Source organism: Actinia tenebrosa, unplaced genomic scaffold (genome assembly GCF_029948245.1).
Source record: "Actinia tenebrosa isolate PJP-AT-01 unplaced genomic scaffold, QUT_ActTen_1.0 PGA_scaffold6__47_contigs__length_16458017, whole genome shotgun sequence".
In the NCBI taxonomy this organism is placed as follows: Eukaryota; Metazoa; Cnidaria; class Anthozoa; order Actiniaria; family Actiniidae; genus Actinia; species Actinia tenebrosa.
The window spans coordinates 15,832,640-15,847,769 of NW_028292583.1; the positions used below are offsets into that span (position 1 = coordinate 15,832,640).

The 15,130-nt window shown below is 34.3% G+C and overlaps 1 protein-coding gene across 1 annotated transcript; it reads right to left on the bottom strand.

Moving 5' to 3' along the window:
- Positions 1 to 905: 905 nt before the first annotated feature.
- LOC116288305 (uncharacterized) lies at positions 906 to 11,809 on the bottom strand. Its single transcript, XM_031695080.2, has 3 exons — positions 11,136 to 11,809; positions 3,898 to 4,064; positions 906 to 3,418 (listed from the first exon to the last, which is right to left on the bottom strand). Exons 1-3 carry the CDS (start codon positions 11,691 to 11,693, stop codon positions 3,052 to 3,054), a joined length of 1,092 nt encoding a protein of 363 aa, XP_031550940.1. The 5' UTR covers positions 11,694 to 11,809; the 3' UTR covers positions 906 to 3,051.
- Between the last annotated feature and the right edge of the window lie 3,321 nt (positions 11,810 to 15,130).

Below are 15,130 nucleotides of genomic sequence, written 5' to 3' on the forward strand. Positions count from 1 at the left end.
ATTCTAAAGTAATAAAAACTTCCGATTGTTGCGCAGATAGATCGAAACGAGTTTCTTCGTTTTAACGGGTTACTCAATGGCCAATTGTACTCTTCATTGCCAGTTTTTTTTAAATCAAGAAATAAATAGGAATTTGAGCTAAGGTTGCTTAATAATGAAAAAATTCACATAAAGTCTGTACTTGTCTCTTTTTCATATTGTTATGATTTTTGGAATGAAAGAAATGAATGAGAGGTTGCGCACCACAGCGATCCCATCGATAGAAGACAAAAATATTTAGATCAATGCATTCCTAGCGATACAACATGCGTGTCAATTAAAATTTCCAGATTTTGTATAGGTTACTGATTGACGAACAGAAGAAGAAAACTTTCATTCCAAATGCCATACAGTTAAAAAAATAGGTCATTGATTTGCCCTATAAGCCTCACAATCATGCATTTTTGATTAAGCTTACAGAGTTACTGATGGAAAGATATTGCTATGTTCAGGCAGACATTGTATGATATGTGAAATACAAATAGTGTTGAATGGAAAGATGGATAGATTCGGTGGATGGAGAGAAGCATTGAAAATCCTTCAAGTAGGAGTAAAGATTAATGGTTTCTATCACTAATGGCTTCCCACTTCCATCCACATACAGATATACTGTATACACTCAATACTCCATTTTACAGTTCTGTTCAGTGACCAGGAATGATAGTTCCAAGCTGAGGCTGGAGTTGCTGTGCATGATAAACTGTAAACCTTCACAAGTCTCTATCATTGCAAGCTCACCATTTGTATTGCTTTGATGCAAAGACACAGCTAGCTTTGAAGATTGCGCAGGGAACTGTGAAGGGGATGATTAAGCATAAACAAGCAGGTATATGAACATATGCAATGTACATAACAAGAACATAAACTAGATATTGAATACTGTATTTGATAGTGTTTAGCGAGTATAAGTCACTCATATAAAGACTTTGTACATTAAAAGTGTAAAATACACAATTATAATTATTCTCTAGCCCAAATTCTGTACCATTTTTGCTACGGCGCCAGAAATATATAATATTCTTCACATACATATAAACTCATGTACCCTCGACATGCTTATATAATTTGTCCTACAGATGACTCAAGCAGCAGTGGACACTTAAACCATGAAGAAGAGAGTCACCTTTTTCTTAATTTGGTATCATTAATTTTGTTTTGGATGTGTATGTGACAGCGATTGGAGAATTTTTCCCTCAAAAGTTTTCCTTAATAAATGGTTATCTATAATTTTCAAATATCACAGAAGAGAATGCCAGTATTAATGATTTGAGTGTCCACACTGTTGGGTAAATATTTTAGGACCAAATTTTCAAGATGCATTCAAACTTATCAAATGATTCCATTTTGAGCTACCATTTTGGACTAAAAAGGAATTGTTTTGTTAGCTACACTTGATTTAAATTGTGAAATACAAAGAAATATTTCCATGTCAATCTACCAACACCCTAATCTGCACAGTCATGGATAAATATGGCATAGTATTTTTTAGAGCAGTTGCCACATGAGTGGGGGGGGGTGACTTAGAGGACATACACTGAAATGGCTTCCCATTGCTTTTAGTAAATCGTCCAATCGTGAGACACTTAATGCTATCTTAAGCAATGTATCTCAACAACTACAGCATGATTACAAATTCCCACTCACAGTAAAACTACTGTAGCTAGATGTTAATTTAAAGAAGCACTGGAATGCCATTTCAATGCCATGGTACATGGTTTTGTGTATCTGTTGTAAGCCAGTACCACAGGTTTCCCATTCATACGAAAACTCCTCTACTTTATCTACCAATATAGCATGACAAACATGAATAAATTGCATCAAAATGAGGCTAAGTGGGCAATCAATAAAATATGTAGAAATCAATGGAAGTTGTAGTGCCAGTGACTAAAAGGGTATTTAAATATCAAAATACATTCTTCTTCTCAAAAATGTACTCTGCAGCATGAATCATTCATTTTATAACCAATTAAGGCGGCAATGTTAAGAAATCAGACATGTTTGCCATGCTTTTTAAGATGAGACTTTTAACCTCGACTTAATCCATGAAAATCACATTATTGTATCGGAATTGGCATATAAGAAAATAATAACAAAAATGACAACAAAATAGCTCTTGGAATGTGAATGTCTAAGAAACAAAATTCTAATAAAATCAATGCTAGAGGCAGATCCATAGTTGATGGGGTACACCTTTGTTCAGAGACATACCAATCATCAAGAAAATGCAAAAATACCAAACAAAATTTTCTCTACTTTAATCTTCGTAGAATGGGTTCCTATTGTTACTCACTGGCATAAAATTTGAGGTGCAATTTGAATGGGTACATTCTTAAGATTTTCAATTCACGTGACAATTTCATGTGCAGTCAGAGATGACCAACTACTGTTTTTTTATGTAGCATGCCCCTCAAAGTTGAGAATAAGAAACCATTTATGATGCTTCTCAATAATATAATGGCATGCGCAGAATAGTACGACTTGCCGTCAAAATGAAATAAGGTTTTGGTGGATGTCAATCAAAGGGTTACCATGACAATGTCAGAAATCACGAAGTTTTCAAGGACCAATGCCTATGGTATGACATGGAAACACCTTGATGTCTACCAAAACTTAATTAGTTGTGACAATGATTTTACACATGCTATTGAAAAGAAGCACTGTTATAGACATAAAACCCCATTTAAAATCCCTTGATCTGCCTCTGCACTAGCTTTGATAATTAATTCATGATGATTTAAAATTCAATAAGCTGATTTTAGACGGAATTTAAATTTTTCTTAGTTAGACAAATAAACTGTTGAAATATCTGTAAAAAATTTAGCCACTGTGCAGTATTCTCGCAGCTATATACTTGTCTTCTTATCATTAAGAATCGATATTAACTAATAAATAATAATATATCTCAGAGTATCAATTCTTGAGGATTCCTAAAATTTGTGTCTTTTCAATAAAGCTGAAATTACCATCAAAAATACTGTGCTTATCTATCGATTCCAGCTTTTGTAAATACTGCTATAGGATTTTGACATCTTGTTCAAAGAGCACAAGTCTAAGCAGATGTGTCGGAAGAGGTAGTTTCAAAGCATTTTTTGTCTTGTCTGGTTGCAGTAAAGTTCTAACTTTTGCAGAACATTGAAGCTGTAATGATCGCGGTTGCTTTTGGACATTTTCAAGCCATTCTCGCAACCGTAAGTCTCTGGTGATAAATCTCTCTGGTGTTAAACCAAGACAATTCTTTGTCCATAAATTGGCATTTGCCTGGACTAGTCTCTTAATACAATAAAAATGGTGATGCCATGCCGCTAGGTGCAGAGGTGTGTCATCATATGAAGTTCCTTGTGTTAAGCATATTGTTTTAGCATTTACGTTAGCACCATATCTGAAAAATAAGGATGTCACAAGATTGGAAATAATGAACAGAAAATAAGGAATGGTTGAATGAATTAATAGATGGAAAGAATTACGTTGATGGATGGATAGGATAAACGGAGGACTGGAAATCGCATGAGAGGATGGTAGAAGAATGTTTGGATGGATGAATAAAAAATAATTACTGTAATCAGCTTTGCTTATTTGTTGCCTTAGTTTGAATGAACTCACAGGTTGAATTGTAATTTAGCTAGTTAGGTTTTGCAGAGTTAGGAAAACCAGAGAAATCCCCACCAATCAAGGGAAAGACCTAAAAAACTCTGCTTACATGTGATGCCAAGTCAAGGAAAGAAACCTGAGACCCCAGAGGTTAGAGAGGAGTATACTACCACTACATTTATTAAATACCAACTCAGTGTTAATGACCAAAAGACGTTATCCCGAAGAGGGTTTGATGAAATGGAATGAAAATAAAGATGTTTTGCTTACCGTATTAAAGCTTCTACGCAAGATGTATGTCCATATACAGCTGCAGAGTGTAAGGCTGTCCACCCTTCAGAAGTAGCAGAGTTTACATCTGCACCTTGTCTCAACAGAGCCTCTAGACAAGCCAAGTGACCATACTCTGCCGCATGATGTAATGGTACTTGAAGGACCTAAAATAACAACAACATGTGAGGGCTACATTAGGATAATGATGAATTGCGTAGCACTTTATGTAGAGTATATATATGAAAAACATAATTCATATATATGTGGTTTAAGTGCCTAAAAATATGTTTAGGAAATCAAACGATCTCGAGTACAAATCCGAATTCATAGGTACGAGTGATGTTTTGAAAGTTTTCAATATTGGACAAGGCATTAGACAAGTCCAATTTGAGAACTTTCAAAACATCACAAGTATCTATAAATTCAGAATTGTACGAGAAGATCATGTGATATTTTGTTCATAATATGCTCAACAAAATTGAGCAACTTAATTGGGACTCTACAGAGTACAATTTGGGATTTAATTGTATTCCTCTTGTCCAATCAGAATCGAGTAATTTTGTTGAAGGCCCACCTACAACAACAGGATTTGCTGAATTAGGTTTGCATATAAATACTATCTAATTTACTTGTGCATTATATTTTAGCTTACCTATGAAATTATGAACTTTCAGCACTGTATGTCTACTGTCAGTTTATAGATCAATAATTGCAATTATTATGCAATTAATGCATTACTCAGGTATAAATACAGTTTTTTTCTGTTTGATAAAGTCCATCTACCCTTGGGGTGCAACCGCACGACTCAAAACCCCTTGAGATATAAATAACAACGAAACAGCCGCTATATTGGTTGATCTAACAAGGGAAGCTAATGAGGAATGTTTCGGTATTGTCAACCAACATGGTGGCTATGAGGTGACATGCACCCCAAGAATATTGATTTCTACTGTATATTGATGCTGATACATGAGTAGTTGTGAAATAATGCTTTCCCAATGTTTGTAAATAGACTCAACACTACAACAGATGTTTTTATATTAATATTACCAAAGACAATAAGAGCAGACAGTGAGACAAGATTGGTGTGAACTATGGCTAGATTTAATAATTCATATCCATCATTAATAAGACATGAATTTCTTTCTCTAAAACAAGTTTTGGGGTACTAGTCTCATGTCCAAAGGATAATGACCAAGCTTTTGTTCTTATAACTTGCGGTGCATGCATGGAATATTTAATGCAGATATTTATATTTTTAATTTATTTATAAGTAATATCTTTATAAACATCTTTATTTATTTATGATAATTAAATTTTATGAAGCTTAACATCACTAGCAAACAAAAAATGAACAATGTTTGAATCTGTTTGCTCTAATGTCTAATGGTAGATGGTGATAGTCTTCATCAGTATTCTAAGATAGATTCCTAGTGTGCTGTAGGTAAGCAGATTTAATATCTAAGATAAAGTCCTAGTGTGCTGTGGGTAAGCAGATTTAGCATCTTTAGAAAACTTCCGACAAAAAGCATCCTAGACTACTAGCTAAGTAAAAACAGTTGTGGCATCATGAAACCGGCATCACTTTTTTCACATATAAAATAATTAACAGAACATGAAATATCTTTGAAAGCTATAAACAAATAGCATCCCAGACTACTAGCCGAATAAAACAGTTACGGCTTCACTATTTTCACAGGTAAAATAATTAACAGAGCATGATAACCAAAATAAATGAAAAAGAAATAAGTAATGTTTATAGATAAGACAATACACTGAACACGAACTAAGAAAAATCAGCCAATGGCAGCATTCATAAATCTTAGACATAATACATTATATATCTTTTCCATTATCATATAGAAAAAATCAAATCTTTTGTGGCTTTTATTGATGCCTTATGGCTCTTTATGCAACCAAAAAATACATTAAAAACCATCGTCTTTCTTTCTTATTTTGATCAAATTAATTGTTGTTGAGATATCTTGCCTGAAGCATATTAACTATAATATTCATCGACAAAGCCTTGTATTATTCATTGATTTTCTTTAGACACAACATCATATTTATATCATTCAGACATGTGCAAAATGGACAGCATTTGTTCAATATAGTTTTTGACTGATAAAAAATTCAAGAAATCCTCTTGCCTGCACGCCTTGCATTCACAAGAAACCCTAATTCTTTCATATTTGAATTTGAAAAAAATGAATTTTTAAGACAACATTACACTCTTTTTTTAAGAGTTTATGAATTCAATTTTCATATGTCAAAACATTCATCACTTTAATTTGTAAGCAAGCAAAAAAATATTTCTTAGAGACATGAAATTTAGTTTTTTTTGGTACAAAGAATGTTAAATACGTGTGCAGTTTTAATATGTTTTGAAAGATGTTTATATGAGTCAAAACTTAAGTCAATAATTGAGGATTGAACAGAGCTGAAACTCAACAGTCTATAGATGTCCTTATTAAACAATGTGGACCATGAATAAATTGGCATGGGTAATGCCTTTATAGTAAGACCATGAATCTAAGAACCAACGAGGAAACAAATGATTAAGATTTCCTTGGAAATAAACTATCTATACCTATTTTTTAGGTTGTGAGCAACGAAGGAAGAAATTCAATATATGAACCAAGCTATGTTTAGGAGGGGTACGGTTCTAGAAAGTTGTTCTCACATTGCATGCAGTCTGAACAAGAAGCACTTAAAGACTAATGCCCTATGATTATATCAAGCCAGACTGGAAACAAAACGCGATCACGCAACCAAACCATAATTAACAAAAGATGAAAAAAATATTGTTGCTTTTCAGTTCAGTTTTAACGTCTTAAATGAAAAAATAAATCTTTATATTATTTAAAGTTCTTATTTTTGCCTTGGTGTTGTGTCTATTTATGAAGGAAAAAATGAGAAACTAAGTTGAATAATAATTATTGTGTCCTTTTTGAAAATTAGAATAAGTCTAAGCCGATTACTATAAAAAAGTGTTTAGAAATCTACTAAACCACATGCAAACATTTAAAAATTCTTAAAGAAACCGAGTTCAAAGACACATTTAATGTTCCATTAATACACCATCCATCAATTATACACCAGGGTGTCTGTTTGTTCTACATGTTAAATGGCAAGAATACACATAGTCGATTTGGAAAAGAATAATGCTGTCTCCATGATATATTATTAAATAGAATACATGGCATTAATATCTTCTTTCATCCATTCTTTAATAATACATTAATAAGAAGTCTTTTAGGTTCATTGTATAAAAACAATCTGAAGAGTAGTCTAGTGGTTCCTGAAATTGTAAGATGTTCAACAATATTTTTGAAATTTCAAAAATGAAAATTAATTTCTTTGAAAATATGATTGTATTTCTTGGTGTCATTTTGTTTTTCAACAAAATCGGTGAAAAACCTCAGAAAATAGAAATTGTCTCATTTAATCTAAGTTCTTGCTATCAAATTTACCAAAAGATTATCTAGTTATATCATGTACTTTTTTTTTAACTGTAAGTCTTCATTTAATGACTATTAAACAATAATAAGACAAAAACTTTGATCAGCGTAAGTTAAAAAAGCAAGCAAATTATGTAACTTAGGTTGAGGAGAAGGTTGTTTAAACAAAATGGTAAATAACATAGTAATATAATTTCTGTTTCATATTGCTTTACTATAGGTATTTTTGTAAACATTATTTGGCATACAAAAGAGATTGAATTGTATGGTCTTGTTTCAATTAAAACAGTACCCTCTATAACAAGATATAACTAGCTAAAAACTAGTGTGAGCTGCGTTGGTGTTTCTAATGAAACAGTAATGATGAAAAGGTAAATTATACACCGTGAAAAGATGAAAAAACTTAAGTTTTTTCATCTTTTCACGGTGTATAATTTACCTTTTCATCATTACCCTCTATAACACATTCTTTGTTCTGGATATTAAGGTTTTGATTAAAAAAGATGTGTTTTCAATAAGTATTTTTAAGACAGGAAGGAATGAGTAGAATATTTTGACAACAGAATTAAAAACAAGTTATACTGTTCACTGTTCCTGGATGGAAATGATTAAACATTGGAAAAAAAAATAGACAAAAACATAATTTTTGTATATAAAAATATATGTAATAAATATAATATTTGTGAATTCAGAATCACTACATTGACAAGTCATCATAACTATAGTGAAAAAAATAAAAAGCAATCTCAGAGTTTAATGCAAATTTGGACAGATAAATGATCAACTTTGGATATTAGCTCTTCGGGTTTGACAGTATTGGTGTAGTAGTACAACTGGTTTTTTTTAGTTCAAATCTTTACAAAGTCAGCATTGAAGTTTGATTTTTAGTATTCTACGACCTTATCTGCAATCAAATAATCATTTACTATAATAACAACCTTATAAGCATGTCTTTACTACTGCTGAGAATGTCAAGGATCTAACGGTCCTAGCTGAGAGGTTGAACAACTAACCTCAGCATGAAATCAACCTACAGAATATGTTCTATAGAATGACTGTGCAGGTAATTGTAACATACGGGATGCGATTAAACATACTGATGGTTTGTTGGCAAGTCATAATTATTAACTATCAAAGTAGTGGACTATAAGAATGATTTAAGATGAGGTTAGTATTGACATCACAGTGTGAAAGTCTTGCTCAACAGCTATTCTATTTTAAATGTACAAAGGCTTTACCAGCAGGAGGCTTAGTTAGCTGGTTACTAAGAATATTTTGAGACTTGAAGAGTACCAAAAAGAATGATAATAATAACTAATAGAATTCTACAGTTTTAGTTATTGAATAATAAACATTTATATAGAAATGTGTCTTAGGTTTGATGATTAAGAGTAAGGGAAATAGACAAACTGTATATCATTCAAGAGTTTTATCTATTAAATAGTATACATTTGTATAGAAAAGGGTCTTAGGTTTGATGATTAACGATAGGGGAAATAGACAAACTGTATATCATTCAAGAGTTTTATCTATTAAATATTATACATTTGTATAGAAAAGGGTCTTAGGTCTGATGATTAACAGTAGGGGAAATAGTCAAACTGTATAGGAATTAACAGTTCTATCCACTTAATTATCTTAGTTTTTATTTTATAAGGCCTAAGGAATAAAGTGATAGCACATTTAAAAGCTCTCTCTGTTTTGAAAACAAAGTATATGCATATCGATCTAGACAAAATAGTAAAACTCATAGCATTTCTGCCAGATGGTTACCAAATCAGACCACCTTGTCTCAAAATGTAAATTATAAACACATGTTTTTGAAACAGGAAAGGATAAAAAGAGGATGTTAGGGTTAAAAAACAATTGCAATTAATTCCTAAAATGTATAGATATTATGGGACATAGAGGAAAGAGTGTTAGCCAGCAAGGTTATGCATAGCTCATATAAGAGCAGAAGAAATACTCAAGTTCATGAGCATAATTTATATCCCGAGGGCAGCATATAGAGTTACCCAAGCATAACCCATAGCTTTTGGACTCGTATAATATGGATCCTGCTCTATTCTGAGTCATGTCAACCATGCTTGAAGTGACACGGAATGAAGGCACACAGAACAAGCAGTTTATTAAAAAATCCCTCCTTTTTTTGTTCAGTATATTGGTATGATTTGCAGTAAGGGGCAAAAGCATGCCAAGTTATTAAATAGCTGGGATAGCGTGAGGGCTCTCCTTGGTAGATAAGCTTCGACTCATTTGATATGGAGGTCCCAATGACTTTACAATAGTTAGACAAGATAATAATCTAACGCTGCTTTAGTGATACCACCCAAATTCTTTTTGCTTTACTAACAAGAGAGCATTAGGCCCTAAACCTCTCGCCACGAGTAAGCCATGGTTAAATTCCCTAATTCGATTTGGTCTTTGAGGTGTTGACAAAATTTCGCGCAAAAAAGCTTAGGAATTGTTTGGAATAATAATAGATCGACTTGAAGAATTGATGACAGAAACGAACCAAAGTAATTTCGATTTGGTTTCTCATTTGTGAATTCTGATGATACGATATTGAAAAACGACTTAGCTTAATCGAGTTCACATATAAAAACACTAAATCAGAAAGCACTGTCTAAAAGCTCAGCTCTCTGGATTCTTTTCGAGTCATTAATTATTTCATGACAGCTGAGATGAAGAGAACCAGGAGAATGGGCCTCCTCGAACCTACGAAAACCTCCAAAGAGAATAAAAAGTTACTTGGCAAACACTAAATATTGAGCTCTGGTTTTGTTTTGATAGTGTTATCGCCATGTCTAAAGTCTCTACAGACATGGCACGAAATGAAATGTGCTGGAGCCGAAAACATTACTTGTCTCGATAATTCAGCTCTAAGCTTTTCCTCGGCCATGGAATAAAGTTATGAAATTGTTAACTTGTTAGGCTGGCCGGGTTGATAGCTCGAATAGATTATATGAGAATCTTGTCATATGATCGAGCAAATATCCGTCGGATTTTCGATAGCTCTTGATTTCAGATTTCGAGTTCTGAATTAGAGCGCGAGATCGGACCAATTTAGACAGGAAAAAAAAAATTAGGAAGATTTTTAAATTGAAAGACGACGAGGGGTATAGTATCCCTATAATGAAACGCATGTATAAGATCAAGCATTAATCATAAGACTCGGTAGGGAAACTAAGTTGTAAAATTTATTTATAATCTTGCTTCGATCTTTATATACTTAGCCGCGTGTGCTTTCTTGCCACGACTTGCTATAATAATCGATCAGACCAAGATCTCCGACATTCCAGTTGGGAAACAACCTTTTAAAACATAAACACCACTTGGGAAAAACTAAAATTAATATTACGGGATTACTAGATTAACAGAGGAAGATACAGTTCCCATGCTTTGAATCATGTTTCGTGATGATCTTGGCCGAAGGAGTTCGTCTTTCGCCAAAACAAACTAAGTCTGGTGTATGACTGACTTGTGACATATGCGAGAGACAAAGATTTGTTTTCGTTGGGTTTTAGTGAATCGTGTATTTTCACGGCAAGTAGCGATGTAGTCTTTTAGATTTCGGCTCTTACAGTTCCCACCAACTGTGCTACTACCACATACAAAAGTCAGCATGCCAATACTAAACAAATATACACACAGAATCGGCCAAAACACAGCACTCGATTGCGTTCTACATGCTTCGCTCCTCGCACGCTTTCAAAGAGAGAAAAATTATAGGTTTTCTAACGACTGGTAGAGAAAATATAGCCATCAACTTACCCGCCATGCAGGGACTGGAGGTGGATCAACTTCAGCGTTGTATTGTAAGAGTAGTTTTACGCAGTCAGTATGTCCATGACGAACTGCAACATGAAGAGGCCTCCAACCGCCATTTGCAGTAGCATTAACGTTGGCTCCGTGTTTTGAGAGTAATTCTAAACATTGTATATGGCCATTACGAGCGGCATAGTGTAAAGCAGTCCAGTTGCTTCGTGTGGCCGCGTTGACGTGTGCTCCTTGTTCGAGCAAAGCAGCTAAACAATCAACGTATCCTTGTTCAGAAGCTTCGTGAATCGGAGTCAAGCCATCATAGGTGGCAATATTAACATTAGCATTGTGCTTTAACAGTATTTCCACACATCTGTACTGTCCGTGTCGAACTGCTTCGTGCAAAGCAGTCTTGCCGTATTTATGACAACCATCTATCGGAGCGCCCGCTTTCAACAACTCACGTAAGTCTTTCTTCGAACCTTTGTAAGCAGCTCGTTTTAGTCGACACAGAAGCATTTCTGGGCTAACTTCTACTTGCTCTCGCTTCGTTCCCGGATAATTTCCCATGCTTAAGCAGCAGAGTTCTGGCCGAAATGTAGAGATTTCATCCTCACTCAAACGCCATCGCAGGGCGCTCTGTCTAGACTGACGGGCCACAGAGCCGATCGTGTTGGCGTTCCTCCTGTTTTCCAATCTCCCCAGGGGGGTAGGGTTACGAGACGTGCATTACCTTGACAATAAAAACCACAAAAAAAATCCATCAATAGGGTCTCAACACTAAATAAAGGCTGAAATCTTTCAAGAGCTGGAAAAGTATGCCATTAAATTTTATTTTATTGAGAATACTTGAAATGAATAAAAGATATCGGTGTTTAAAAGATAGGGTGAAAATCTCCTAAGGGTCCTCTCCCTCGGCTGTTTTTCAGCTTCTTTGTTCGCTTCGACCCAGCTTCCCGTTGATTCGCTCATTGAAAATGTTGTTAAAACATGGCACCCGAGGTTATACGATAGGCAAGCAAACAAAAGGTCCTACCAGGATTTATCTATAACTTGTTGACTTGACGGTCTACCTAAAATATGAACAAAATGAAAGATGCAATTTGCGATAAGCTGAAGTTGTTTGATCGAGTGCCACGGAGCATAACGTATAAATGTTCTGTAATTGGTGGTAATTTTTTGCTTCCTAGCCCCTGCTTCTGGCTCACGAAATGATCGCTCGAAGCATTCAACACTTTAAGTCTTTTGTATACGTCACTTCTTAGTTTACCTTTCCAAAGTAAACTCACTTAGAGAGGTAAATAATTCAGCGGAGAGAAAGGATCTCTCATAGGAAGCCGAACGTCGGACTTATGTGTGTTCCTCTTTTAGATAGAGGTCAATTATCTATTCTTTGACTGGCGCCAGTCTTTCTGAGCTCTTCAAATACTCTAGTTGTCGTTTCACCGAATTCATCGAGTTTTTATTTCCTTTAGCGTCTTGTTTCCTCATGCTTTGAACAGGATGTTCGTCGGTAAGTTTAATATAGGACATGCTGCCCTTTGCGGCTTGCTGGGGAACGAAACTCCAAAGTCAAATGCTAACCTCTTACACATATACATTAAAAATGTTAATAAAGTGTTATCAGTTCTTTAATGGTATATAAAATAGACCTTTACAAGCAATATGAGATTGCTAGCGTGGTGTTTTGAGACTTGCTGTGTTTATAACCGGATTAGTATATACTCTGTTTTTGCCGGTTGCTTATATATGTTCTTTTTTTTAATTTAGTTTTTTGTTGTTGTTGCTTCAAAAATATCTAAAACATATCCTTTTTCTATTCAGCGATGAAATGATTGGCATTAAGTTTGTTTACAAGTGAGATTATTAGCCAAAGCTGACTATCTATCTATAAGACTCGCTACAACGTCACCTAAAAAGAGTGGAAAATTTCTTGCAAGCATAGCCACAAGTCTGCCAGTGTGGTAAGCATCGAAATTGTTTCCTCACGAGATCAAATTTTGTTGTTAGTTTTGATAGCCCTCGATACCTTTGTGTGGTATTGATATATCATTAAGTATCAGATGTGAAATTTTCGAGTTTTCTAGATAGGCTAATATTTTAGCGATTAAACAGAAATAAGATAAGATATACAATTCGGAGATTTCTTCCTATCGCTTTTGTGCGAATCAACGTCAGTATTTGTCAAGATCTTTTTTTTATTATTTTGGACTTTAAGAAATGGCTCCGTTCTTCCGTTGTGAACAGTTTTTGTGATGCATAATTTTTCAAGATAAGATACTGGGCTACAGCCGGCAAGTTTCACCCGAGTACAGTTCATTGGTTGTTCTAATTCGAGGAGGTCTCTTGGAGCCTGTTTTCCTGGCTCTCAGGCACTGGGATACCACTGTTCCTTTTTACTTCGGCACCAAAAACAGTGTGATAGCCTGAGTACCACGCTGGGACACCTTATTTTTGAAGCTGAAACACTCAGTTTAAAAGTCTCTACAAGTTGCTTCATATTCATAAAGATAAACTTATCGAAAAGTATTTTCTCGATGAGCAAAGTAACGTAGTTTCCAGCTGTCTGGGTAAAGCTTTTGATGACTGACTCAATGTCTTATTCATAGCACGAGACTTCGGATTTTGTCCGCCACTTCTTCACTCCGGGAGTTTGTTCACACCGGCTTTTTAATCGCTTGACATCTTTAGATATAAACTTATATTTTTCATAGTGATTTACGAACTAATACCGAACATTAAGGGAATTAACATCAAACGGGTGCCCTTTAAGTTCGGGCTTTTGACCGAATGGATTATCTCAGCGTGCTTGATAAACACACCTGTCTAGATTTCTCAACAGCGACATTTTGTTCTACCACTGCTGACGAGAACTTATCCTAAACAAAAAAACATTAAAAAAATAATAATCCTTACGAACTTAAAAGACGGAAACTTCAGTTCACTAGTTGAAATTACTCTAAGTAGCCAAAAAAATTCGTCACTCATTCTGCAGTCTTTGAAAAGACTTTGAACTGAATCAGTTGTATTGTTTTCAAAACACTTTTCTATTATTTGTATAATACCACAGTGATAAAATAAGTTATTATACGACCTGAACAAGTATAGCTGATATCGATACAAGTGCAGTGAAACTGCAGCTAAGTGGTGTTTTGCGAAGCGTTTTTTTTTAAAAACAGAGTTTAACTCATGTCCTCCCTAGCCAACCGTGGATAGAAAAAACCCTAGGATATTAAAGCTTCAAAGTCCTTTAAAACTTTTGGTTTTAGGCATCCTTATGAGTCACAGTCGTCAGACATCTTGGAACTGAAAGGGAATTCGCCCAAAATGGCGCCCATAGCTTGACTGATTAGTTTCGAAATGAAAACGAAATGGAACCATCCAGCATTTTCTCGTTATTATGAATGACAAGTTTCGGAAAGTTTCAAGTAGACTATATTTCTTTTTTTTTTTTTTTTTCAATGAGTTTGGCGTAAAGTGGCCTATCTCTGCATGATGGAGGTTTAGTAGTTTGCTAGTGAGTTCAGACAACTGTCTCTTCTTTTGCTTCACACCTCACTCCCGGAAGTAGAATATAAAAGAAATATTTGTTTCTTTTTGTGTTTTCTTTTATTATTCGAGAAAGCAAAACAAAGGAAAAGAAATTTGCATGTTTGGTCAAATTGTTTTTCTTACGAAACCACGACTTTCTGATTTACTTTTCATTAAGATTTACTCAGTAAATTTACCAGAATATCTTTGAGGAATGAAATGCAGGTTTTTGAAGGACTAGGAAACCTTTCAAATGTAAGAAACCTTTTCAGTGTTACGTACCTTGGTAACTGTTAATCAATATTTCACTCAATCAATTTTTCACAAAATAAATAAGACAACTTAGTAGCTTTAGTTCTTAAAACAATCACAAAATCAAGTTCCATTTTCAATTATCTTTTCGTTTATCTTGACAAGTTTAATAGTGAAACGAAAATAAGTAACAAAAATTATGAACACTTTGCTAACAAGTTAAA

What these genes read in the sequence shown, in the direction of transcription:
- LOC116288305 (XM_031695080.2), bottom strand. Translation starts at nt 11,693, where the DNA reads ATGGGAAATTATCCGGGAACGAAGCGAGAGCAAGTAGAAGTTAGCCCA. An exon ending in CTCCAGTCCCTGCATGGCGG is followed by an intron (nt 4,065 to 11,135) that starts GTAAGTTGATGG and finishes TTGTTATTTTAG; the next exon opens with GTCCTTCAAGTACCATTACA. An exon ending in TGCGTAGAAGCTTTAATACG is followed by an intron (nt 3,419 to 3,897) that starts GTAAGCAAAACA and finishes CTTATTTTTCAG; the next exon opens with ATATGGTGCTAACGTAAATG.